Here is a 23,107-nt window from a genome sequence, read left to right as displayed (position 1 = left end):
GCGACTAGAGAATTTTCACAGTAACTTCATTGCAGTGTCAATGTAAACCTACTTGTGACACTAATAAATAAACTTTAAACTAGGCATAGGTTTTGTGTGAAAACCTGTGAAGAAATTTGGCCTTTTGGCATAACCCGGCTGCTGTGGCCTGCCAAGCCAGGTCATGCATTCAGGTTGCAAGTCCTAGTGTGTTACTCTCAGCTCCTGTTTGTACACAGTGATTAGTACTGTTGCCTCACTGTGCCAGAGACCCGGGTTCAATTCCAGCGTGGAAGACTGTGTGGAGTTTGCACATTCTCCCAGTGTCTGCATGGATTTCCTCTGGGTGCTCCCACACTCCAAAGATGTGCAGGTTAGGTAGATTAACCATGGTAAATACATGGGACAAAAACAGAAAATGCTGGAGAAACTCAGCAGGCCTGACAGCATCTGTGGAGAGAGAATAGAACCAAGAGATGCTGTCAGACCTGCTGAGTTTCTCCAGCATTTTCTGCTTTTGTTTCAGATTCCTGCATCTGCAGTATTTTATCTTGATCCTGGTAAGTAATCCTGGGGATTGGGCCTGGGGAAGGTGCTCTTTCAGAGGGTTGGTGCAGACTGGATGGGCTGAATGGCCTCCTGCACTGTAGAGATTCTATGATGGGTGGTACCTGCCCCTTTATTGCAGGGACCAATAAGGAGCCCGTGTTTGCTGACGGACAGCTTCAGTAGCCTATCAGACAACAGCATATGTGACCATCCAGCCAATCAGAGCAGTGAGCTGCGCCGCTCGTTTCGAGGGCAACAGCGGGAAAGAAACGGCCAAATGGCGGCCTGAGGGAGGGAGAGGGGCTCGGTGTGAGGAGGAGGGAGTGGGAGAGGGGCTCGGTGTGAGGAGGGGGGAGTGGGAGAGGGGCTCGGTGTGAGGAGGGGGGAGTGGGAGAGGGGCTCGGTGTGAGGAGGGGGGAGTGGGAGAGGGGGCTCGGTGTGAGGGAGGAGTGGGAGAGGTGGGAGTGGGGGGCACGGTGAACTGAAGGCCGCGGAAATCCGACCCTGGAGCCGGCTCCGCGCTGACGGACAGCCTTATTTGCAGCAAGTGCTGAATTACCAGTTGGAAGATGTCGCACTCCGACCATTTGCTGCAGCTTCGAGATCAGAACAAACATCTGCTGCAGAAGCTGAGGGTGGAACGGCTCAGAGCTCCATGGAATGTACTCCTGCCCCCTGCGAGTGGCGATGGAACCCGTCCAACTGACCTCAACTCAGTACAGAATAGATGTGCTGTAGACTCCCAAGCAGACAGTAATGGTAACAAGTTTGAGGTAGGCATAGGTTTTAGTAAGCTGATAATGAAAAGCCTGCATCTCATTTTTATTCTTCAATGCAAATTAGCCTTTAAAAAAAATATTAGTGGTTCAACACTGTCCCATCAAATGCTATGATGTGGAGATGCTGGTGTTGGACTGGCGTAAATGCAGTAAGAAGTCTCATAACACCAGGTTAAAGTCCAACAGGTTTATTTGGTAGCACAAGCCACTAGCTTTCGGAGCGTTGCTCCTTCATCAGGTGAGTGGAATTTCAGTTCACAAACAGAGCGTATAAAGACACAAACTCAATTTACAAAATAATGGTTGGAATACATCAAATGCTCCCGACAGGGACAGCACAAGTTAAATACAGAGTAAAGTTCTCTCTACATTATCTCATCAATCATGTCTGGGGCAGCACGAGTTAGATACAGAACAAAGTTCCCAGTTCTATCTTGCCACTACCCCTCTCTTGATCCCTCTACATTAATTGTCCAACATCCAGTAAACTGAAATTTTCTCCAACTACATTTTAGAAAGTGAGAAGCAATTGCTTTTGATCTCTACCGTAAACTCTGTTTCCTGTCCACGGACTCCAACCCTTTCCTTGGCTACTGTCTTGAACTGAACCAAACTGTTTTCAAATCTGTTGACACAGTTGAACTCGTGATGAGCTTCTAAACATATATCCTCTCCATCACCAAGACTGTCTATCCCTGCAGTGTTGCTTGTCTCCAGCCCTGCCTCAACGTATCTGCTGTTGAAATCTTCTTCTATGCTTTGGTTACCTTTAGACTTGACTATTCTGATATTCTTTTGGCCAGCCCCCATCTTCCACTCTCCATAAACTTGAGTTAATTCAAAGCTGTACTGCCTGTGTGCTATCTCACGTCAGGTCCCCATTCCCCACCAACCTTTACTCACTAGCTGCATAGATGAGCACCGTATTGATTTTAAAATTCTTGTTTTCAAATCTATACATTGCTGCACTCCTCCCTGTTTCTAATCCCTACCTGTCTCTTAACCTCTTCCAGCCACCTCTTCCAGCCCTAGAGCCCTCAGATATCTGAGCTCCAACAATTCTGAATTCTTATGCACTCCTGATTTTAACTATCCTACCATTGCCTTCTCTTGTGTAGGATCTAAGCTCTGATGTTCCCTTCCAAATTTGCTCCGTCTCTACGTCCTCTTCTAACCTGCCTCTTTGACCAAGCTTTTAGTCATTGGCCTTAATATCTCCTGATGTGACTCAATGCCATATCTGTTTCATAATGTTTCTGAAACATTTTGGGGTGTTTTGCTTAATGAAAGGTGCTTTATAAATGAAAATTGTTGTTGCTCATTGATCTCACAGCTGCCACCCTCTGGTCTCTAACTGAATTATCAAATAATCTGGATTTTGTTTTATTCATTCATGGGACATGGGCATTGCTGACTAGGCCAGCATTTATTGCCAATCCCTAGTTGCCCGAGAACCGTTGAGAGACAACCACATTGCTGTGGATCTGGAGTCACATGTTGGCCAGGTAAGGACGGTAGATTTCCTTCCCTAAAGTGAACCAGATGAGTTTTTATGACAGTAGATTCCAAATTCCAGACATTTTTTATTGAATTCAAATTCCACCATCTGCTGTGGCAGGATTTGAACCCGGGTCTCCAGAACACTAGCTGAGTTTCTGGATTAATAGCCTGGCGATAATACCACTAGGCCATCCCCTCCCCTATTCCAATTCTTTTCCTGCACCTAGTGGTGCACTAAGGCTGACTTTCTGTCTGTTTGCATAGTTAGTAATTCTAGGAATAGTTTGGTAGTTTGACGCCAGAGGCTTATAGCTTGTTTGCATATTACTCAGGCGTGGCTGACCAGGTGTGTCTCCTGCTCTTACCGCCAGCCAGGATTTGCACGTTGACACACTCAACCTGTTTGGCTGTATTACGAATGCACCTTCTTTGGCCATCAAGTCCTGGGGTGGGACTCAAACCAGGTGCTTCTGGTTCAGAGGCAGGGATGCTATCATTGTGGCACAAGATCTCCTATCTGGATGTTGTGCTGTTTGATTAGAGTTACATTTTCTCAGCTTGTATATGCAATTGTGGCTCTGTACCTGTGAACTGGATTTAAATTCAATGTTTAAGGCTGCTTATCCCCCTGTGTTGTCACTGGCCTAAACACAATATCCTGACCTCTTTCAGCACCAAGATGGCAGTTCACTGAAGAATCCCAATTTGAAGGACCAGGCTGATTCAGAACTACCGGGACGCGAGGTGTATGTTGATGGATCAGAGCAGCCTGGTGAAGTGGTTGTGACTGAATCCCAAAAGAGAAGGGAAGCATCTCGCGTCGCACTTTACAGTCCCTCGACACGCAGAGCCAAGAAGCAAAGCTGGACACTTGGAGCAGGAGATGGAGCAGGTGTGGAGCTGCTTGACTGTCCTGATGCTGAGGCCAGAGCAATTCCCAACATCGAACGCAACTGCTTTACATCACTAGATCTGTCGCCGAAAGGTAGCATCATTCCAGTGGAGACACTGAGCTGCAAAAGGGGCAAACTAAAGCCGCAGCCCAGACCCAGAAGCATCCCTTGCAAGTTGCTGACTGATGGCCATGTTTCAGAACAGCTTAAATACTCAACGCCTTTTACCAAACCCCCCTCTGCCCTGACGTTAACTAGAGAGTCTGAACCCCCAAATCTGTGGCAGTCGAGCACAGGTGGAGCGAACTACAAGGAAAACACCCCGAGGCATCATTCCCGTTTCCTGCAGTCCCTCTGTGAGGACCCAAAGCCAAGGTCGCCTCTGTATCTGGACTGGCTGTTGGGTGAAGGCAATGATCGACACAAGGAGCAGTTTATCAGAGTCACTCGGAAGCCAAAGTCGATCCTCTTAGAATCTCACAGTAAGGTGGCAAAGGTAAGAAGCCTTCCTCATTTACTACTGACATTTGATACTCCAGCATTTCCTGGTTAAGCACTTCAGAGCCAAGAGCATCTGTAGAATCAGCTTTTACATCAACAATTGGAGTTATACTGGGTTGTAGGTAACCAGCCACATTGCTAGCCAGAGTGGAGGGATACAGCAAAGTTACAGAGTCAGAGTGGAGAGATACAGGAACCATTACTGGATGGCACGGTAGCACAGTGGTTAGCACTGCTGCTTCACAGCTCCAGGGACCTGGGTTCGATTCCCGGCTTGGGTCACTGTCTGTGTGGAGTTTGCACATTCTCCTCGGGTCTGCGTGGGTTTCCTCCGGGTGCTCCGGTTTCCTCCCACAGTCCAAAGATGTGCAGGTTAGGTTGATTGGCCATGCTAAAATTGCCCCTTAGTGTCCTGGGATGTGTAGGTTAGAGGGATTAGTGGGTAAGTACGTAGGGATATGGGGGTAGGGCCTGGGTGGGATTGTGGTCGGTGCAGACTCGATGGGCCGAATGGCCTCTTTCTGTGCTGTAGGATTTCTAAGATTACAGGACAGGGAGTGAGCCTGGAATGGCCTCAGTAGCTTCTCAATCAAAGGTTGCATCGACTGACTTCCTCCTTTGCTCTTTGTCACTGTTGGGTACACTGTACATTGAGATCTGCACCAACCATCACTAGTGGAGTGGAAGTGGGCTGTTTGTTGCAGATCTACTGTTGGTCAATGCAAATCAGACTATTAAATTTTCCTGCTTAATTCACAGCCGGATGACATGGGTCATGTCACATTCCTGTCTCCGCAACAGGAGTCCAGCCTCAGGGCAGAGGTTCAGGCGAGGCGACCCCTCTTGGGCTACGATTGGATAGCAGGTAACGTGCTGGGCTACTTTGAAATCGTCCTATGTCTTTAACTGAACACTTGGCTGAGGGGCAAGTCTATGTGTTTCAAGCGATCTTACTTTTGCACTGTCTGAATTGCTCTTAATTTCTCTTGCTATGACGTGTAAACTCTCTGGAGCACAAGATCATTGATATTTGATTGCTGCTTTGTGCTCAGGCCTGATGGACATTGACTCACCAATGTCAGAAAAATCCGAGCAGTATTTTATGGAACTTCAGGACTTCCGACGGGTGAACAAGGAAGAATGTGTGCACCAGGAGTACATGGAGTAAGTGTGAGTTAATGGTATCTGGGGATGAATGTGTGTGTGCTGCAGAAGTAGGCCATTGCAAGAGTTCCCCTTGGTAGTGTGCTAGGCCCACTCATTTTCAGCTGCTTCATCAATGACCTTCCCTCCATCATATGGTCAGAAGTGGGGATGATTGTACAATGTTCAACATCATTCATAACTCCTCAGATACAGAAGCAGTCTGTGTGCACATGCAGCAAGACCTGGACAGTATTCAGGCTTGGGCTGATAAGTGGCAAGTTTGTGCCACACATTTACATGCTAGGCAATGACCATCTCCAACCAGAAAGAATCCAATCATCGTCCCATGACATTCAATGGCATTACCATAGCTGAATCCCCAACTATCAACATCCTGGGAGGGGGTTACCATTGACCAGAAATTGAACTGGATCAGCCCTATAAATACTGTGGCTGCAAGAGCTGTTCAGAGGCTAGGAATTCTGCAATGAGTAACCAGCCTCTCTTCATAGCTGGAAACTTTTCAGCCCAGGCAACATCCAAATGAATCTCTTCTGCCTCCTCCCTAGTGCAGTTTCATCCATCCTATAATTGGTGACCAGAACTGTACACACTTCTCTAGTTGTGGCCTGACAAGTGTTACATACAGCTCCATCATAACCTCCTTGCTCTTATATTCTGTGCTCGGCTAATAAAAGCAAGTATCTCCCATATGCCTTCTTAACCACCTTATCTACCTATCCTGCTGCCTTCACGGATCTATGGCCATGCACCCCATGGTCCCTCTGTGCTTTCGAGCCTCCTACCATTCATTGTGTGTTCTCTTACCTTATTAGATCTCCCCAAAATGCATCACCTCATACTTCTCAGAGTTAAATTCTATTTGTCACTGCTCTGCCCATCTGACCAGTTCATCTATATCATCCTGTAATTTAAGGATTTCCTCCTCGATTTTTGCCACGCCATCAATTTTAATGTCATCTGCGAACTTTCTGTCATACCTCCTACTTTCACATCTAGATTATTAATGTACATTAAAAAAACAAAAACAATCTTCAACCATCACCCTCTGCCTCTTGCCACTAAGCCACTAATTTTGGATCCAGTTTGCCAAATTACCCAGCATCCCATGGGCTTTTACCTTCTTGACCAGTCTCCCATGTGGGATCTTGTCAAAGGCCTTACTGAAGTCCAAGTAGACTACACCAACTGCACTGCCCTCATCTACACATTTCATCACCTCCTCGAAAAATTCAATCAAATTTGTTAGACATGATCTCCCCCTGACAAAGCTATGCTGACTATCCCTGATTCATCCTTGGCTCTCCAAGCAGAGATTAATTCTTTCCCTCAATGTTTTCCAATAATTTCCCTACCATGGGAACACCACCGCCTGAGCTGTAATCTTGGAGCTGTAATCGCCATTCCTTCACTCGGGTCAAAATCTTGGAGCACCCTTCCTAACAACACTGTGGGCATGCCTACAGTAAGAAGTCTCACAACACCAGGTTAAAGTCCAACAGGTTTATTGGCAGCACAAGCTTTCGGAGCGCTGCTCCTTCATCAGGTGAGTGAGGACTTGTGTTCACAAACAGGTCATATACAGACACAAACTCAATTTACAAGATAATGGTTGGAATGTGAGTCTTGACAGGTAATCAAGTCTTAAAGGTACAGACAATATGAGTGGAGAGAGGACAAGCAGAAGTTAAAGAAGTGTGTATTGTCTCCAGCCAGGACAGTTAGTGAGATTTTGCAAGCCCGGGCAAGTTGTGGGGGTTACAGATAGTGTGACATGAACCCAAGATCCCGGTTGAGGCCATCCTCATGTGTGCGGAACTTGGCTATCAGTTTCTGCTCAGCAATTCTGCTTGGTCATGTGTCGTGAAGGCCGCCTTGGAGAACGCTTACCCGAAGATCAGAGGCTGAATGCCCGTGACTGCTGAAGTGTTCCCCAACAGGAAGAGAACACTCCTGCCTGGTGATCGTCGAGCAGGTGTACCTACATCACATGGACTGCAGCAGTTCAAGAAGGCAGCTCACCGCCATCTTCTGAAGGGGATGGGCAATAAATGTTGGTCTAATCAATGATGGCAACATCCTGAGAAAGAATAAAAAAATAAGTGTTTCAACATAACTCTATTTTCCATGACTGTCCTTGAGGACTGCAGTGAGGAACCATTTTAACGAGCAGGAGGAGTATCATTTAAAGATTCACATAGTCAGGGGTTTAAGGGGAAGAGGTTGTTTAGTTGATGACTACATGGCCGATTGTTTGTGGTGCCATCTCCTTTAGTCAGTCTCGGTCTCAATCATTCTGCTTCATCTGTGTTTATATAAAAAAAGTTAACTCTCTTTTTGTTGCATGAGAGAACATTCCCTGATTTCTGATTGGCTCTGATATCCAGCCACCGACAAATTGTTTGATTAATTAAATGTTTCTATAACTCGGCCATGCAGGGCGGTTAACAGCAACAGGAACCCAGGTCCTCATTAACTCGGGGATTACAGATTAATAATTAGGAGCTCTGACTGATTGTGTTTGTTCTGTCTCCAGTGGAGAGTTAGGATCTGATTAATGATGTAAGTATTTAGAACAGTGGTGGGCCATTCATCTTAATCTTTTACTTTTCAGGGCGGAGGAACTCACTGACCAGACCCCAGTTCAGGAGAAGCTTGATTACAACCGCCACATTCACCAGTGTGAGTAACCATTCTGCTTGGAAATTGTTAAATTTGCAAGGTTTCATCCAGTGAGGGCTGGATGGACAAAGGTACTGTGTAATGTAGTGTCGTGGATGCCATGCTTGACCTGTGCTGTAGGAGTTACAACTAATCACAGTATCTGTTTTAGGGACGGTAAATCATCCGGAATTCCTGCTCCTGATCATATTCCAATCCTTGTTTAGTTCACGTGTTAAGAACTGCATCAGGTTTGACTGTGATACCTCCATTGTCAGGTTGCCTGCTGACAACGTGAGGCAGACACTTGAAGATTGGCTGTTTAGGTGAGAAGTGATAGCTGGTATTTGTGGAATTGGCGCTAGATTAAAATAATTTATGTCACAACAGTGACTGCATTTCAACAATACTTCATTGGCTGTGAAGTGCTTTGGGATGTCAGATGATTGTGAAAGATGCTATAGAAGTTCAAGTCTCTTTTTTTGCTTTGGTTTGCATCTTCAGGCTGGAAGGGAAACTGAACGCCAGTGAAATAAGTGTCTTGTGGAGAGGAGGGGCCTGAGCCCCAGGGAGAATCAGCAGCTTCAAGGGAAGAGGAGATCTGAACTTCTCAATGTTCTCGGACCATATTTGAAATGGACATTACATTGCCACTGCCCACAGCACAAGAACACATTTTAAAAACTGAATGTGATTCCACATGTTCACATGCCACAGAACCTGAAACTGAGTGATTATGATTGTTGGCCCCAGTTGAAGGGTGTTTTTATAAAGGGGTTATTGGGGAAATTACAGAGCAGCCCTGCATAGTGTCAGGGTTCAGGCTGCAGACTCATCTGCTGCAGTGATTTTACCAGTTGACAACTGTGGATCTACATAAGATAACATTTTCTGAAATTTCTATCTGTGATTCTTTCAGGCACTCATTCTTACCGTGTTAATAGTCGCCTGTTTGCGGTCCCACTGGAACCAGTAGCAGCCTGTCCCGTCTGTAAAACGCCTAAATCAAAGCGCCCACACACTATGGAGGAGCCTGCATATATTCGGTGAGACTCCATCCATCATTGCACGCACCACAAGTCAGTTCCAACTTTTCATTGCCTAGGTTTAAATTTTAAGCACAAGGCTATTTATAAAAACAGCAGCCATAATGTCTGAACCACTAAACTAAGGTGGGTTTACAAGCAGGAGTTGTTGAGAAAATTTCAAAAGACAAAAGATTCCACTGAAACTCCAGGTTCATGTTTTCACTTGCACTAATTCCCAGAATTTGGTTTTGTTTCCAGGTAAAGAGGGGTTAGAGGCTGGATATAATGTTATCATGTCACAGATGTAATTCACTTCTCATTTTAAAGGCATACTTTTCTATTCTGTTTTCTATATTCCTATTTTAAATTAATCAGTCCATATTTATAATTGAAAGTGTAGTCAATGGGTGCATAGAGGAACTATTGAGTAACAGATTTACATAGTTCCCACTATAAATGTGGCCATAGGAATTTACAACGGCAAAAGTTGGCAGGAAAGCAGGCACAGATGTAAGATTATACACTAGGACCCCGTTATAATGTCCATGGAGTTCCTATCTCATAGCTGGTACCCAGCACTTGGGCTTGCTCTCAACAGCATCAGGACCAATATTACATGCAGATGCCTACAGTTTCCAGTCCTCGTGCTATAAAATAAATGAATAAAGCAAAGGAGTGTTTAAAATCGGCCACATAATTAAATGGTTGCCTTAATTTTTTTTTAAAGTAGGTAGCTGTATTCATAGTTGGAGAGGCTTTTGGCCATATTTGCAGATGGACCCATGTTATACAGAGTTCGGCACTATAGCAGACCGCATTATAACAGGATCACAGTGTATATCTATTATCCAGGAGTGTCATTAGGTTTGGAGTAGTTTTGGAAAATGGCAAGAAGCATTCAAAAGGTGAAGATACTCAAATGGAAGAGGGAAATTTCAGTGAGCTGTAAAGGGATCTGGCCCTGACCTTGGTCATCCACTGGATGACTAAGGCTTTAGTAATAAAATGAAACACAAAAATAAAGCTGATGATTAATGGTGGGTTTATAATCCAATAAAGAATCAAGAACATTAGAATTAAGACCAGAAATGAGCCATTCACTTGAGCTATTCAATAAGATAATTGCTGATTTGATCATCGCCTGAACTCCATTTTCCTGCCTACCCCCTTATTGCCCATGACTTCCTTGTAGATCAAAAATCTGTCCAACTCAGTCGTGAATATATTCAATGACCCCAGCCTCCACTCTTCTCTGGAGTAGAGAATTCCAAATATTAATGACCCTCTGAGAGGAGAAATTCATCTTCATTTCTGTCTTAAATGGGAGACCCTTTAATCTGAAATTGTGCTCCCTAGTTCTAGATACCCCAGCAGAGGAATCATCCTCTCAGCATCTGCCCCGCCAACCCCCCTCAGAATCTTATATGTTTCAGTAAGATCACCTCTCATTCACTCAGAGTATAAGCCCTGTTTGGAAAAGCATTCAGGATCTTTGGCTTTATAAATAGGGGCATAGAGTACAAAATAAATTAGTTATGCTAAATCTTTATAAATTACTGGTTAAGCCATGGCTAAGCCAGGGCATCATCTTCCGGAAGGATGCCATGGTCTTGGAAGATTTACTACAATGGTACCAGGATGAAAGACATAGTTATGTGGAAAGAGAGAGAAACTGACATTCTCTTTAGAGCAGGGAATATTCAGGGGCGATTTAATAGAGATGTCCAAAATGATGAAGGATTTTGATAGAGTAAATAAGGAGAAACCGTTTACAGTGACAGATGGATTGGTAATCAGAGGACACGGATTTATGGCAACTAGTGAAAGAACTAGAGGGGACAGAAGGAAATGATTTTACTAGGTAAATTATAATCTGGAATGCACACCTAAAAATGGCAAAAGCAGGTTCAATAACAATTTTAAAAAGGGAATGGAAAAAATGTTTGGGAAAGGAAAAATGTTGCAATTCAGTGAGGAAAATGTGAGGAGTGATAGGAATTAGATAGCTTTTTCAAAGAGCTGGCACAGGTGTTATCTGCCAAATGGTATCCTCTGTTGTGGGTCTCTGATATCTTCCCCCGTAACATGAAATGTAAATAAACCAATAATGTACCAGTGAAATAGGAGTACAATGATTGGATGTAAGAGCCAGTGATAACTGTCACCTCTAACTGTGCAGCGAATAGTAGCCAAGAACTACAACACACACTATGGTCCAGGCCCTGCTGGTATACATTAGCCATGGGTACTTTGTACATAATGCATACTAATTCATTATTTTGTTGAAGAAATTTAAAACTAAAGTCACTGACCTTGATTAATAGAAAAGAAAAATGAAATAATGGAATGCAATTCCAAAATATCAGTAACAATCCCTAAATCCTGAGTAATAACAACTGATTTAGTAACCTCTAGTCCTGGGGCTTTTTTGTTCTTCCTGAATCTGGTGTGAATGTGGCTCACTCACTCACTCTTTTCTCTTAAAAACTGAAAGTGATTTTGTTTCTTGGTTCCCCCGTGTTATCAGTGAGAAGAGAAAGCTCCGTCGACCACCCTTCTTTCAGCATGCACATTGAATTGGTAATTACAGTGTGAGGCAGATATTGGCAGTAACTGAAATAAAGCAGTAAGGGTTTTCAAGTGTTCATGTGTTATAAATTTTATTCATGGCCCTGATAGTTGCTCTCAGTTTGCAGGTATCAGTTTTGGCCGGGATCTGTAAGTGGTTGTGTCCTCGTTGAGAGCAGTATCTGGGCTAGGCTGCAAATTGATTTGACTGTGTTTGTATCACTTTCAGAGTCAGCATCCCCAGATCTACACTGCTCCCTCCGCACAAATACAAGCCACACCGTAGGAAGAGCTTTGATCCCACTGACAGTCTGTCACTGCCGTCGGTACGTCTTTCACATGCTTACTTGCTTGAACTTTGTCTGCAGTATCAGCCATGTCTAGTCAGTTATACCTGAGGATCCTGGTTTGTGATTGCAGAATTCTAGGTACCCTGATTGTGACCAAGTTAACAGTTCCAGTGGCTATGATGATATGAATAAAATTAGCCACAGATGTTGGCAATTCTTTTTCTTCTAGCATTTATTGCTCATGTCAAACTGCTTTTCAGGAAGTGGTGGTGAGCTGCCTTCTTGAACTGCTGCAGTCCATTAAGTGTAGGAACCCCACAGCATTCTGAGGAAAAGACTTCCAAGATTTTGATTCAATGACAGTGAAGAAATGATGATATTGTTCCAATGATGGTTTATGGCTTGGAGGGGAGTTTGCAGGTGATGGTGTTTCCAAATGTCTGCTGCCCTTGTCTTCTCAGGTGGAAAGCTGTTGAAGGAGCTTTGGTGAGTTGCAGCAGTGAATCTTATAACGTAGATAGTTCACACTGCTGGTTAATGTTTACATTGATGGGAGTGATGGCATCAGGTGGACTGCTTTTCCCGGATGGTGTCGAGCTTCTTATTGTAGTTGCACCTATCCAGGCAAGTGGGGGGTAATTCCAGTACACTCCTGGCTTGAGACTTGTAGATGATGGACATGTTTTGAGGAGTCAGGATCTGAGTTACGTAACCTCAGAATTCCCAGCCTCTGGCCTGCTCGAGTAGCCGTAACATTTATATGGCTGGTTCAGTTCAGTTTCTAGTCAATGGTAACCCATAGCATATTGGATAGTGGGGAATTCAGCAATGATGATGCCATTGAATGTCAAAGGCAATGGTTGGATGCTCCCTTGTTGGAGATGCTCATTGCCTGGCACTTGTGTGGCGTGAATGTCATTTGCCATTTATCAGCCCAAGCCAGAATGTTCTCCATGTTTTGCTGCATATGGACTATGGACTGTTTCATATTTGAGGAATTGTGAATGGTGCTGAACATTCTGAGCTTATGATGGATGGAAGGTCATTGATGAAGCAGCTGAAGATGGCTGGGGCAAGGATAGTGCTCTGAGGAACTCCTGCATTGACAATCTGGGACTGAAATGATTGGCCTCTGGCACTCACAGCCAACCTTCCTTTGTGCCAGGTTAAAGTTAAAGTTTATTTATTATTCACAAGTAGGCTTACATTCACATAGTAATGAAGTTACTGTGAAAATCCCCTACTGTGACTCCAACCACTGGAAAACTTTCCCCCTGATTTCCTTTGACTTCAGTTTTGTCAGGGTGCCTTAATGCCACATTCAGTCAAGCACTGACTTGATGCCAAGGGTAATCACTCTCATCTTGCCTCTGGCATTCAGGTCTTTTGTCCATGGCTGGACCAAGCATCTAATGTGTTTCAGGCTCGAGCTTCTTTCTAGTTGACTGAATGTCAGTCTTGTCAAATGTTCCACTCAGCATTACGCCCATGATTGGTTTGCTACAGGCATATCTTTCTTAAAATAATCACATTCGCCCCTTTTGTGACTTGTTCCTAGCCTTGCAATCTCAGCACACAACTGTGCAAGTCCCACAGCATTGAGAGAGAAAGCGTGGCAAAGGCAAATTGCAGAGAGAGATGAGAAAGAAAAAGATAATTGAAAAACGTAGTGAAAGAAGAGAGAGAGAGAGAGAAAAAAACAGGAACGGAGGAAATGAAAGAACAAAATGGGGGTGTGCAAGAGGTATAAACCAGAGCAAAGGTGAAAGAAGAAATATAGAAAAATAAATATCACAGAACCTGTCTATTCATGTGTCTTTCATAATTTCTTTAAATGTTTCCAGGATTTCCTGTGACAGATTGAGAGCCTACTTCATGCCTGGGAAAGTATCACCTTTCCTAGCCTGCGACCTGATCTGATCATTTTCTTTCATTAATGCTGACAGAGAGACTAGCTTGGAGCTGTTGTCTCCAAGCCACTGCTAGATGCAGAGACCTCAATTATAAGTTTTAACAAAGGAAATGATGTTCACTGCCAACACAGGTACAACTATATGAAGGTTGTGAGACATATCAGCTAAGGTTGCTGAGCTCAACCCACGGTTAGGATTAGTCCCCAGGTCTTCCTTACCTTTTGTTCTGGTATAGAGAACCTTTGTTGAGTTAGCAGTATGGAACAATAATTAAGCAGATTAGTAAGAGAAAACTCACCCATCCAATCACTTCTGGGAAGAACATGCAAATGAACATTGGCACGGCGGCACGGTAGCACAGTGGTTAGCACTGCTGCTTCACAGCTCCAGGGTCCCGGGTTCGATTCCCGGCTCGGGTCACTGTCTGTGTGGAGTTTGCACATTCTCCTCGTGTCTGCGTGGGTTTCCTCCGGGTGCTCCGGTTTCCTCCCACAGTCCAAAGATGTATGGGTTAGGTTGATTGGCCAGGTTAAAAATTGCCCCTTAGAGTCCTGGGATGCATAGGTTAGAGGGATTAGCGGGTAAATATGTGGGGGTGGGGCCTGGGTGGGATTGTGGTCGGTGCAGACTCGATGGGCCGAATGGCCTCCTTCTGAACTGTAGGGTTTCTATGATTTCTATGTTTCTATGATTTCTATGAACATCTAGGGAAGGGCAGAGTTAGACTTGGTTGTCCCTTGTACACCATCATAAGTTCATAAGATAAAGGAGCAGAATTAGGCCATTCGGCCCATCGAGTCTGCTCCGCCATTCGATCATGGTTGATATGCCCTTCATTCCTATCTTCCTGCCTTCTCCCCATAACCCTTCAACCCATTACCAATTAAAAATCTGTCTAATTCCTCCTTAAATTTACTCACTGTCCCAGCAGCCACTGCACTTTGGGGTAGCGAATTTCACAGATTCACAACCCTTTGAGAGAAGTAGTTTTTCCTCAACTCTGTTTTAAATTTGCTGCCCCTTATCCTAATTCTATGACTTCTCATCCTAGAATGCTCCACAAGAGGAAGCATCTGCTCCACGTCTACTTAATCCATACCTTTTCTCATCTTATCAAAATGTAAGTGGTTGTTGTGAGCCTGATCTTGCATTGTCTTGCTTCTTTCAGCACTGTCTTTTGGGCTGGGAAAATACCATGCCCTCCACCACTCCTATTGCAAACACCCTGGACTTGCGCAGTACAGTGGAACCCAAAAAACCTTCCTCACCATTGGACCGTAATCTCTCCATCCTGGTAAGATGCTAATGCTGTGATCTGTCGTTGGTAATGCTGTGCCAATACATGTTTCTGGTGATCTGTGACTGAATAATACCACCGAGCAAAAGATTGTGGAAAACATTAAATATTTTTCAGGCTCCACAGGGTTTTGACTCTTTTCATAGGAAGGTAGGGTTGGGCCATTTAGCCTCTGGAGCCTGCTCCACCATTCAGTAAGATCATGGCTGAACTGGTTGTGGGCTCAACTCAACTTTTCTGTCTGCCCGTCATAACTCTTGACTGTCAATCAAAAATCTGTCTAATTCTGCCTTTAGTAAATTCAATGACCCAGTCTCCACTGCTTCCAGGAAGAGAATTTCACAGACTCATCACCCTCCAGGAGCAGAAAATTCTCCTCATCTCCATCTTAAAAAGGAGGCCTCTTATTCTTAAACTGTGTCCCCTAATTCCAGACTCCTCTACAAGTGGAAACATCTTCCTGTATCTACCCTGCCAAGCTCCATCAGGATTTTGTGTTTCAGAAATATATTGACCCATTAGTATAATAGAACCAATGACCAGTAACACAGAATCTCTCAGGTGGACAATCATACTTGTTAGTGAGTGTTCACCAAAAAAGAAGATAGGCCCAACCTGTTCAATCATCCTTCATAGGATGCACCCCTCATCCCAGGAAAATGTTGAGTGAACCCTCTCTCTGAACTGTTTCTAATACAATTATATCTTTTTTCAAATAAGGAGACCAAAACTAGACACATTATTCCAGATGTAGTCTCATTAAGGCCCTGTATAATTGGGTGGTAAGTACAGGGACTGCTCCTGCCTATAACTCCTACCCCATTAGCAGAGTTCAACATTACCTTCTCGCCATACCTGCTTGAACTAATTAATCTACCTCTTGACTTTCCCTCACTTGTAAAGGACATTGGAACTGTACAATATGTGCTGATTGATTTTTCTCTGATTCTTGACTCTTTAAGTTGTGTCCCACCACATTTGAACCCTTTAGTGAACAATTTGCCCAAATCAACTTTCTCAATTCTCTTCATGATTTTTAAAACTTAACTAGATTCATTATAGGTGGTAACCAACACCTTGTAAACTCTGAATTTCATTACACAGAAGTAGACAATTCTTTTCTTGCAGCTTTTTGAAACTGAGTCTTTCGTGGCATTTAAAGGGGAATTAAATGAACTTGATTAGGAAATGTAGTGAACAAGTAATTGGAAAAACAAAGCTTGACTTCTGCTGGCAAAGAACGTCCTTCTATCCTCCAATTTCTTTGAAGAAAGAATTGAATTGTAACATGTGTGTTTTGTGCTTATGTTCCAGAGTGCTGCTGCGTCTCGTGTGGCTGGAGGTACCAGGTCAGATGAGCTGTTAAACCTTTCACGTTTGACTGGCTACCAGTTTCAGAGACTGAGACTGGACAGACATCATTCAACATCCTATCCTGTCTATTAGAACCTGACATATACACATTTATGTGGAAGCTGATTCAATGCCTGACCTATGTTGCAATCGCAAGGATTTTTGGAATCTGTTTTTAATCGGTGAAATCTGGTTTGGAGACAGGTTGCATACAATTGAAAGCCCAAGTAAAGGGGGGTGGCGGAGTGGGGGAGGAATGCAGTCGGTAGTGAGTGGATTCACTGTTAACACCCTCATGAAATCCTGGCTATGCAAATCAGCCCAGCTGAAAGCAAAAAGAATTGTGAATGTTGGAATGAAATTAGGATAGGGGTAATACACAGTAAGCCAGTCAGTCTCAGAGACGTGTTTTGGGTGTGACTAATCCTGACAAATATGTTTGAGTTGGAAATGCCATTTAATTGATTTATTGGAATATATTTGGGAAACAGACAGTCACTGCAGCTGTGTGTTTGGAATTGAATTGTGAAATGAATAATATAAAGATTATGGGAGAAGAGAATGTTTCAACATGCACCAACAGGTTCTTCAGTGCCAGATAGATAAATGGCAGTGAAAATTTTCTTTCAAAAAAAACCTTGCTGCCAAATAGTGATTTGTCTGACTGAGTTGCTGTGTATTTCTAGCAATGCTGCAGTCCTGCACATCTCTAATCCAGACACCGTATAGCGATGCTGAACACTTGATGTTGAATAACACTGTAACAGAGCCATGGCGAGGCAGGGTGCAATAATATGAAATGCAGCCAGAGATAGCCAGTCAGATGATACTCATGATGTCTGTGTTCAGGTGCTGAGAGCTCACTCTGTGTACAAGTGTTTCCTCACAATATTGAGGTATGATCTTCCTGGAATCTCAGCTTATTGCTCACTCTTAATCAGTTTGTAAGTCGTGTTGTTCTTAATCAGCTGGTGCAAAACTAATAATACTATTTACACATTTTGAGCCCGGTTTCCAGTAAAGATATAAGTCATTTGGGTGAATTCTGAAGAAATTCCTGCCATTGCTGATTGTGGCCAAGCTTCCTTGGAGAGAGAGGACAGCTGGAATCAGAAGTTGGCACCGGTGATTGTGTGACTGTGTCCCTGTTTGTCTGTGAGCATGGCAGTCACTCACTGTGTCAATGTGTCCACCATGTGGCTCTACTGTAATATGTGTGCAGCTACCATTGATGGATATTAACCCTTCTGCCATTTATGGCCGGTGAGCAACAAATTGCAGTTGGTGGCTGGGGAAGTTTCCAAAGATTTTTTAATTTTCTGTTGTGTTTTTATATAGATATTTTATGTTTGTTCATGAAAAATCACTGGTTGAATAATTTGAAACAGATGAAAGAGGTGATTACTGGTGAGTGGTGTGATTGGAAGTGCAGTGCATCAATAAATAATGCAGGGCTGTTGAGGAAACTACCAGCTAGTGAGGGAAGTAAGGGAATTTTGGAATGAAATGTGGGGGACTGCTCTCCCACACCTGCCTGATTGGAACAATTTTAGCTAATTACACTGTTCAGCAAATGTACGAGAGTGCCAATGCCTACTGTTTAATCTTAATAGCTCCAGGTGCAAGGCAATCTTACCTTTACCATTTTGCTCAGTGATGACTTACTGTAGGAAGCACCGGTGAGTATGGCATGTTTGACAGGCTGTGAGTGTGGTCTGATTGACAGGTCAGTGATTATGTTCAGTTGCTGGTATCTGCCTTTGATGTGTGACTTTAGGCTGTGACCTCCTGTCTTTGTCTGAAACCTGAATGTTGCATGCTTTAATGATCGATTTCTGTTTGCAGTGTGTAGTGTTGTGGCTACCGGCTCAGGCCCTGTTATCTTTTACTAGATCTATTTTGCACTTTGTAACTTTCTCAAAATTCTTCGTTCTCATGTTGCTGGACAGTGAGCTGTCTCACTCTGAATATTGCTGTGCAGTATTCGCTTACCTGATGTGCCACACTCAACACTTTGCTCTACAATGAAAATAAGAATATCCAATTTTTATGTGACACTGTAATTGTAACCTCAAATTTATTTCACATTTTATATTTTGTAAATTCAATAAAGTATTTTCAAAATATAGTCACTGTTGCAATGTAAGAAATGTGGCTACCAATTTGTGCATAGCAGTCCCACAAATGGGAATGAAAATGACCAGATAACCAGTTGGTTGAAGAATAAATATTGTTCAGGACACTGGGTGAGTGCCTCAGGTCTTCCAATAGTACCACTTCATTATTACATCAATCTGATAGAGCAGATAGGGCTTCAATATAACACCTCAAGAAAGAGGGGCCCCTCCAACAATGTCTCTAGATTATGAGCTCAAGCCTTGAGTGAAGCATGAACCTCTAATCTGACTCACTTGAGACTCATGATCATTGAGATTTGGCTGACATTAAGGAAATAATGCAGAGGTAAGTCTTTCAGACTTTAAACAGCTTACACAAACACATTTTAACAGCTCATCAGTCTATCACATTCTTGTGTCAACAGGTCTGATGACTGAAGAAATCATTTTCTGTGTATTGAACTGGTGGATGGCTGTCCTATATGAGTCCACTGATATTTCATCAAGCCAGTTGACAAAAAGAATATCTTCTCACAGAGTAGACATTGCTCCAATGTGAATGTACTGGTGTTTAAATCGGACTACGTGAATCAGACGCTACAGGTGACTGGCTTCTCTCCAGTATGAATACAGTGACTTGTGCAGGCCCAGCTGGGTGCAGGTTGCTGCTCAAGGCTTACACATGTATGAATTATGAGCAGGAGTTGGCCCCCCAAGTCTACTCCAGCATTCATGGCTGCTCTGATTGTAACCTCCACCCCCATTCCTGCCTATCCCGATAACCTTTCACATCCTTGTTAATCAAGAATTTATCTAGGTCTGCCTTAAAAATACGCAGAGATTTTGCTTCCACCATCATTTGAGGAAGAGAGTTCCAAAGGCAGCCCTCTAAGACAAAATATTTCTCCTTATTTCTCTTAAATGAACAACCCCTTATTTTTAAACAGTGACCGCAGTTCTAGATTCTCCCATGAGGAAACATTCTCTTCATATCCACTCAGGATCTTAAAGGCTTCGATCAAGTTGCCTATTCTAAACTCCAGTAAATTCAAGCCTAGCCTGTCAACCATTTCCTCATAAGACAACCTGTGGATATCCTGGTATTAGTCTAGTAAGCCTCTGAACTGCAAATGCATTTACATCTTTAAATAAGGAGACCAATATTGTACACACTATGCTAGATGCAGTCTCACCAATGTCCTGTACAACTGAAGCGTAATCTCCCTACTTTTGTAATCGCCTTCACAATAAACAATAATATTCTATTAGCTTTTCTAATTACTTGTACCTGTTTACTAGCATTTTGAGCTAGTTGGACACCCAGATCCCTCTGGAACCTCAAAACTGCAATCTCACTATTTTTATTTTTCGTGCCAAAATTGAGAATTTCACATTTACCCACATTATACTCTATTCGCTGGATCTTTGCCCACGCACTTAACCTAACTATGCCCTCTTGTAGCCTCCATAAGTCCTCTTTACAATTTAATTTCCTACATATCTTAGTGTCATCAGCAAATTTAGCAACTGTAACTATTGGTCGCTTCATCTAAGTCATTTATATTGGAAAGAGTTGAGGCCTCAGCACTAATTCCTATGGGACACCACTCGTCACTTCCTGCCAACTAGAAAAAGACCCATTTATGCCAACTTGGCATCTTGGTAGCTAGCCAATCTTCAATCTGTGCCAACATGTTAGCCCCTACACCATGACCTTTTATTTTCCGTAGTAACCTTTGATGTGGTACCTTAGCAAAGGCCTTCTGGAAACCTGAGTACAGTACATCCACTGGACCCCCTTTATCCACAGCACGGGATTCCTTCAGAGAACTCCAATAGGTTATACATTTCCCTTGCACAAACCATGCTGACTCTGCCTAGTTGCCTTGGTTTTTTTCTTTGTATCCTGCTATAACATCTTTAGAAATAGCTTACAACATTTTCCCTTTGACAGGTGTTAAGATAAGTAGTCTGTAGTTTCCTGCTTTCTGTCTCCCTCTCTTTTAGAATAAGGAGTTACATTTGCCATTTTTCAATCAAATGGGACCTTCCCCAAATCTAAGGAATTTTTGAAACTTAAAACCAAGGCATCAACAATCTCACTAGCCACTTTCAAGACCTTAGGGTGTAGTCTGTCTGTACCAGGGGATTTATCAGCCCACAACCCCAACAATTTTCTCAATACCATTAGCCTGGAGATTGTAATCTTCCTGAGTTCTTTCAATTTCCCAATTTGCAGCTATTTTTGGGATGTCACTTTGTTAACTTTTTTCTTATTTAATTATCTATCAACACTTGCTATCCATCATCCAGACTTGAAACGTTAGCTCTATTCTCTTCCCACAGATGGTGCCTTGAGATTTTCCAGCATTTTTTGTTTTTGTTTCAGATTTCAGCATCCATAGTAATTTGCTTTTACCTTAACCTCAAGTGCCAGTTCACTACACCTAGTTCTGCTTTCATGCCCTCATAATTGCCCTTATTTAAGTTTAAATTGCTAGACTTGAATACACTCTTCTCTCCCTCAAACTGAAGGGTCATCCAGACTTGAAACATTGGCTCTACTCTCTCCAATGGATGTCTCGGCACTCTACACCAGCATCCCCCACAATGATGGCATTGCTGCAACGGCCTCAGTACTCAATGCCATCAACTGCCAGTTTCCAGATGCAATTTTACAACTCATCCGCTTCATCCTGGACCACAATATTTTCACCTTCAACAACCAGTTCTTCATCCAGACACACGGAACAGCCATGGGGACAAAATTCGCACCTCAATATGCCAACATCTTCATGCACAGGTTCGAACAAGACTTCTTCACCGCACAGGACCTTCAACCGATGCTATACACTAGATACATCGATGACATTTTCTTCCTTTGGAGTCATGGTGAGCAATCACTGAAACAACTATATGATGACATCAACAAGTTCCATCCCACCATCAGACTCACCATGGACTACTCTCCGGAATCGGTTGCATTCTTGGACACACACATCTCCATTAAGGACGGTCACCTCAGCACCTCACTGTACCGCAAGCCCACGGATAACCTCATGATGCTCCACTTCTCCAGCTTCCACCCTAAACATGTAAAAGAAGCCATCCTCTACGGACAAGCCCTCCGAATACACAGGATCTGCTCGGATGAGGAGGATCACAACAGACACCTCCAGACGCTGAAAGATGCCCTCATAAGAACAGGATATGGCGCTTGACTCATCGATCAACAGTTCCGACGCGCCACAGTGAAAAACCGCACCGGCCTCCTCAGAAGACAAACACGGGACACGGTGGACAGAGTACCCTTCGTCGTCCAGTACTTCCCCGGAGTGGAGAAGCTACGGCATCTCCTCTGGAGCCTTCAACATGTCATTGATGAAGACGAACATCTCGCCAAGGCCATCCCCACACCCCCACTTCTTGCCTTCAAACAATTACGCAACCTCAAACAGACCATTGTCCGCAGCAAACTACCCAGCCTTCAGGAGAACAGTGACCACGACACCACACAACTCTGCCACAGCAACCTCTGCAAGACGTGCCGGATCATCGACACGGATGCCATCATCTCACATGAGAACACCATCGACCAGGTACACGGTACCTACTCTTGCAACTCGGCCAACATTGTCTACCTGATACGCTGCAGGAAAGGATGTCCCGAGGCATGGTACATTGGGGAAACCATGCAGACGCTACGACAACGGATGAATGAACACCGCTCGACAATCACCAGGCAAGACTGTTCTCTTCCTGTGGGGGGCACTTCAGCGGTCACGGGCATTCAGCCTTGGATCTTCAGGTAAGCGTTCTCCAAGGCGGCCTTCACGACACACGACAGCGCAGAGTCGCTGAGCAGAAACTGATAGCCAAGTTCCGCACACATGAGGACGGCTTAAACCGGGATGTTGGATTTATGTCACATTATCAGTAACCCCCACAGCTTGCCTCCTGGACTTGCAGAATTTCACTAGCTGTTCTGTCTGGAGACAATACACATCTCTTTAACCTGTGTTGAATGCTCCCTCCACCCACATTGTCTGTACATTTAAGACCTGGCTGGCTGTAGAGATTTGCATTCTAATCAGTATTCTGTAATTTGATTTCTGTGTCTGTTTGCACTGTTTGAGAACAGATATCCACTCCATCTGACGAAGGAGCTGTGCTCCGAAAACTTATGGTATTTGCTACCAAATAAACCTGTTGGACTTTAACCTGGTGTTGTGAGACTTCTTACTGTGTCTACCCTGAAGAAGGGGCTCAGAGCCTCGAAAGCTTGTGTGGCTTTTGCTACCAAATAAACCTGTTGGACTTTAACCTGGTGTTGTTAAACTTCTTACTGTGTTTACCCCAGTCCAACGCCGGCATCTCCACATCATGTCTACTCTCTCTCCACAGACCTGAGTTTTTCCACCGTTTTCTGTGTTTGTTTCAGATTCCAAGCAGTATTTTGTCTTTATCTGAATGTAAGTTATGATCACTCCTACTCACGGATGCCTTCACGAT

General features: G+C 43.7%; 1 protein-coding gene across 1 annotated transcript; it reads left to right on the top strand.

The window, feature by feature from the left end:
• Positions 1–776: 776 nt before the first annotated feature.
• miip (migration and invasion inhibitory protein) lies at positions 777–18,622 on the top strand. Its single transcript, XM_078238852.1, has 9 exons — positions 777–1,301; positions 3,480–4,196; positions 4,961–5,066; positions 5,254–5,365; positions 7,983–8,050; positions 8,949–9,075; positions 11,855–11,951; positions 14,997–15,122; positions 16,440–18,622. Exons 1-9 carry the CDS (start codon positions 1,098–1,100, stop codon positions 16,569–16,571), a joined length of 1,689 nt encoding a protein of 562 aa, XP_078094978.1. The 5' UTR covers positions 777–1,097; the 3' UTR covers positions 16,572–18,622.
• Positions 18,623–23,107: the final 4,485 nt, after the last annotated feature.

This window comes from Mustelus asterias, chromosome 22, assembly GCF_964213995.1.
Source record: "Mustelus asterias chromosome 22, sMusAst1.hap1.1, whole genome shotgun sequence".
Classification (NCBI taxonomy): Eukaryota; Metazoa; Chordata; class Chondrichthyes; order Carcharhiniformes; family Triakidae; genus Mustelus; species Mustelus asterias.
The sequence above is the reverse complement of the archived record's forward strand: the minus strand, read 5'-3'. Positions and strand labels throughout refer to the sequence as shown.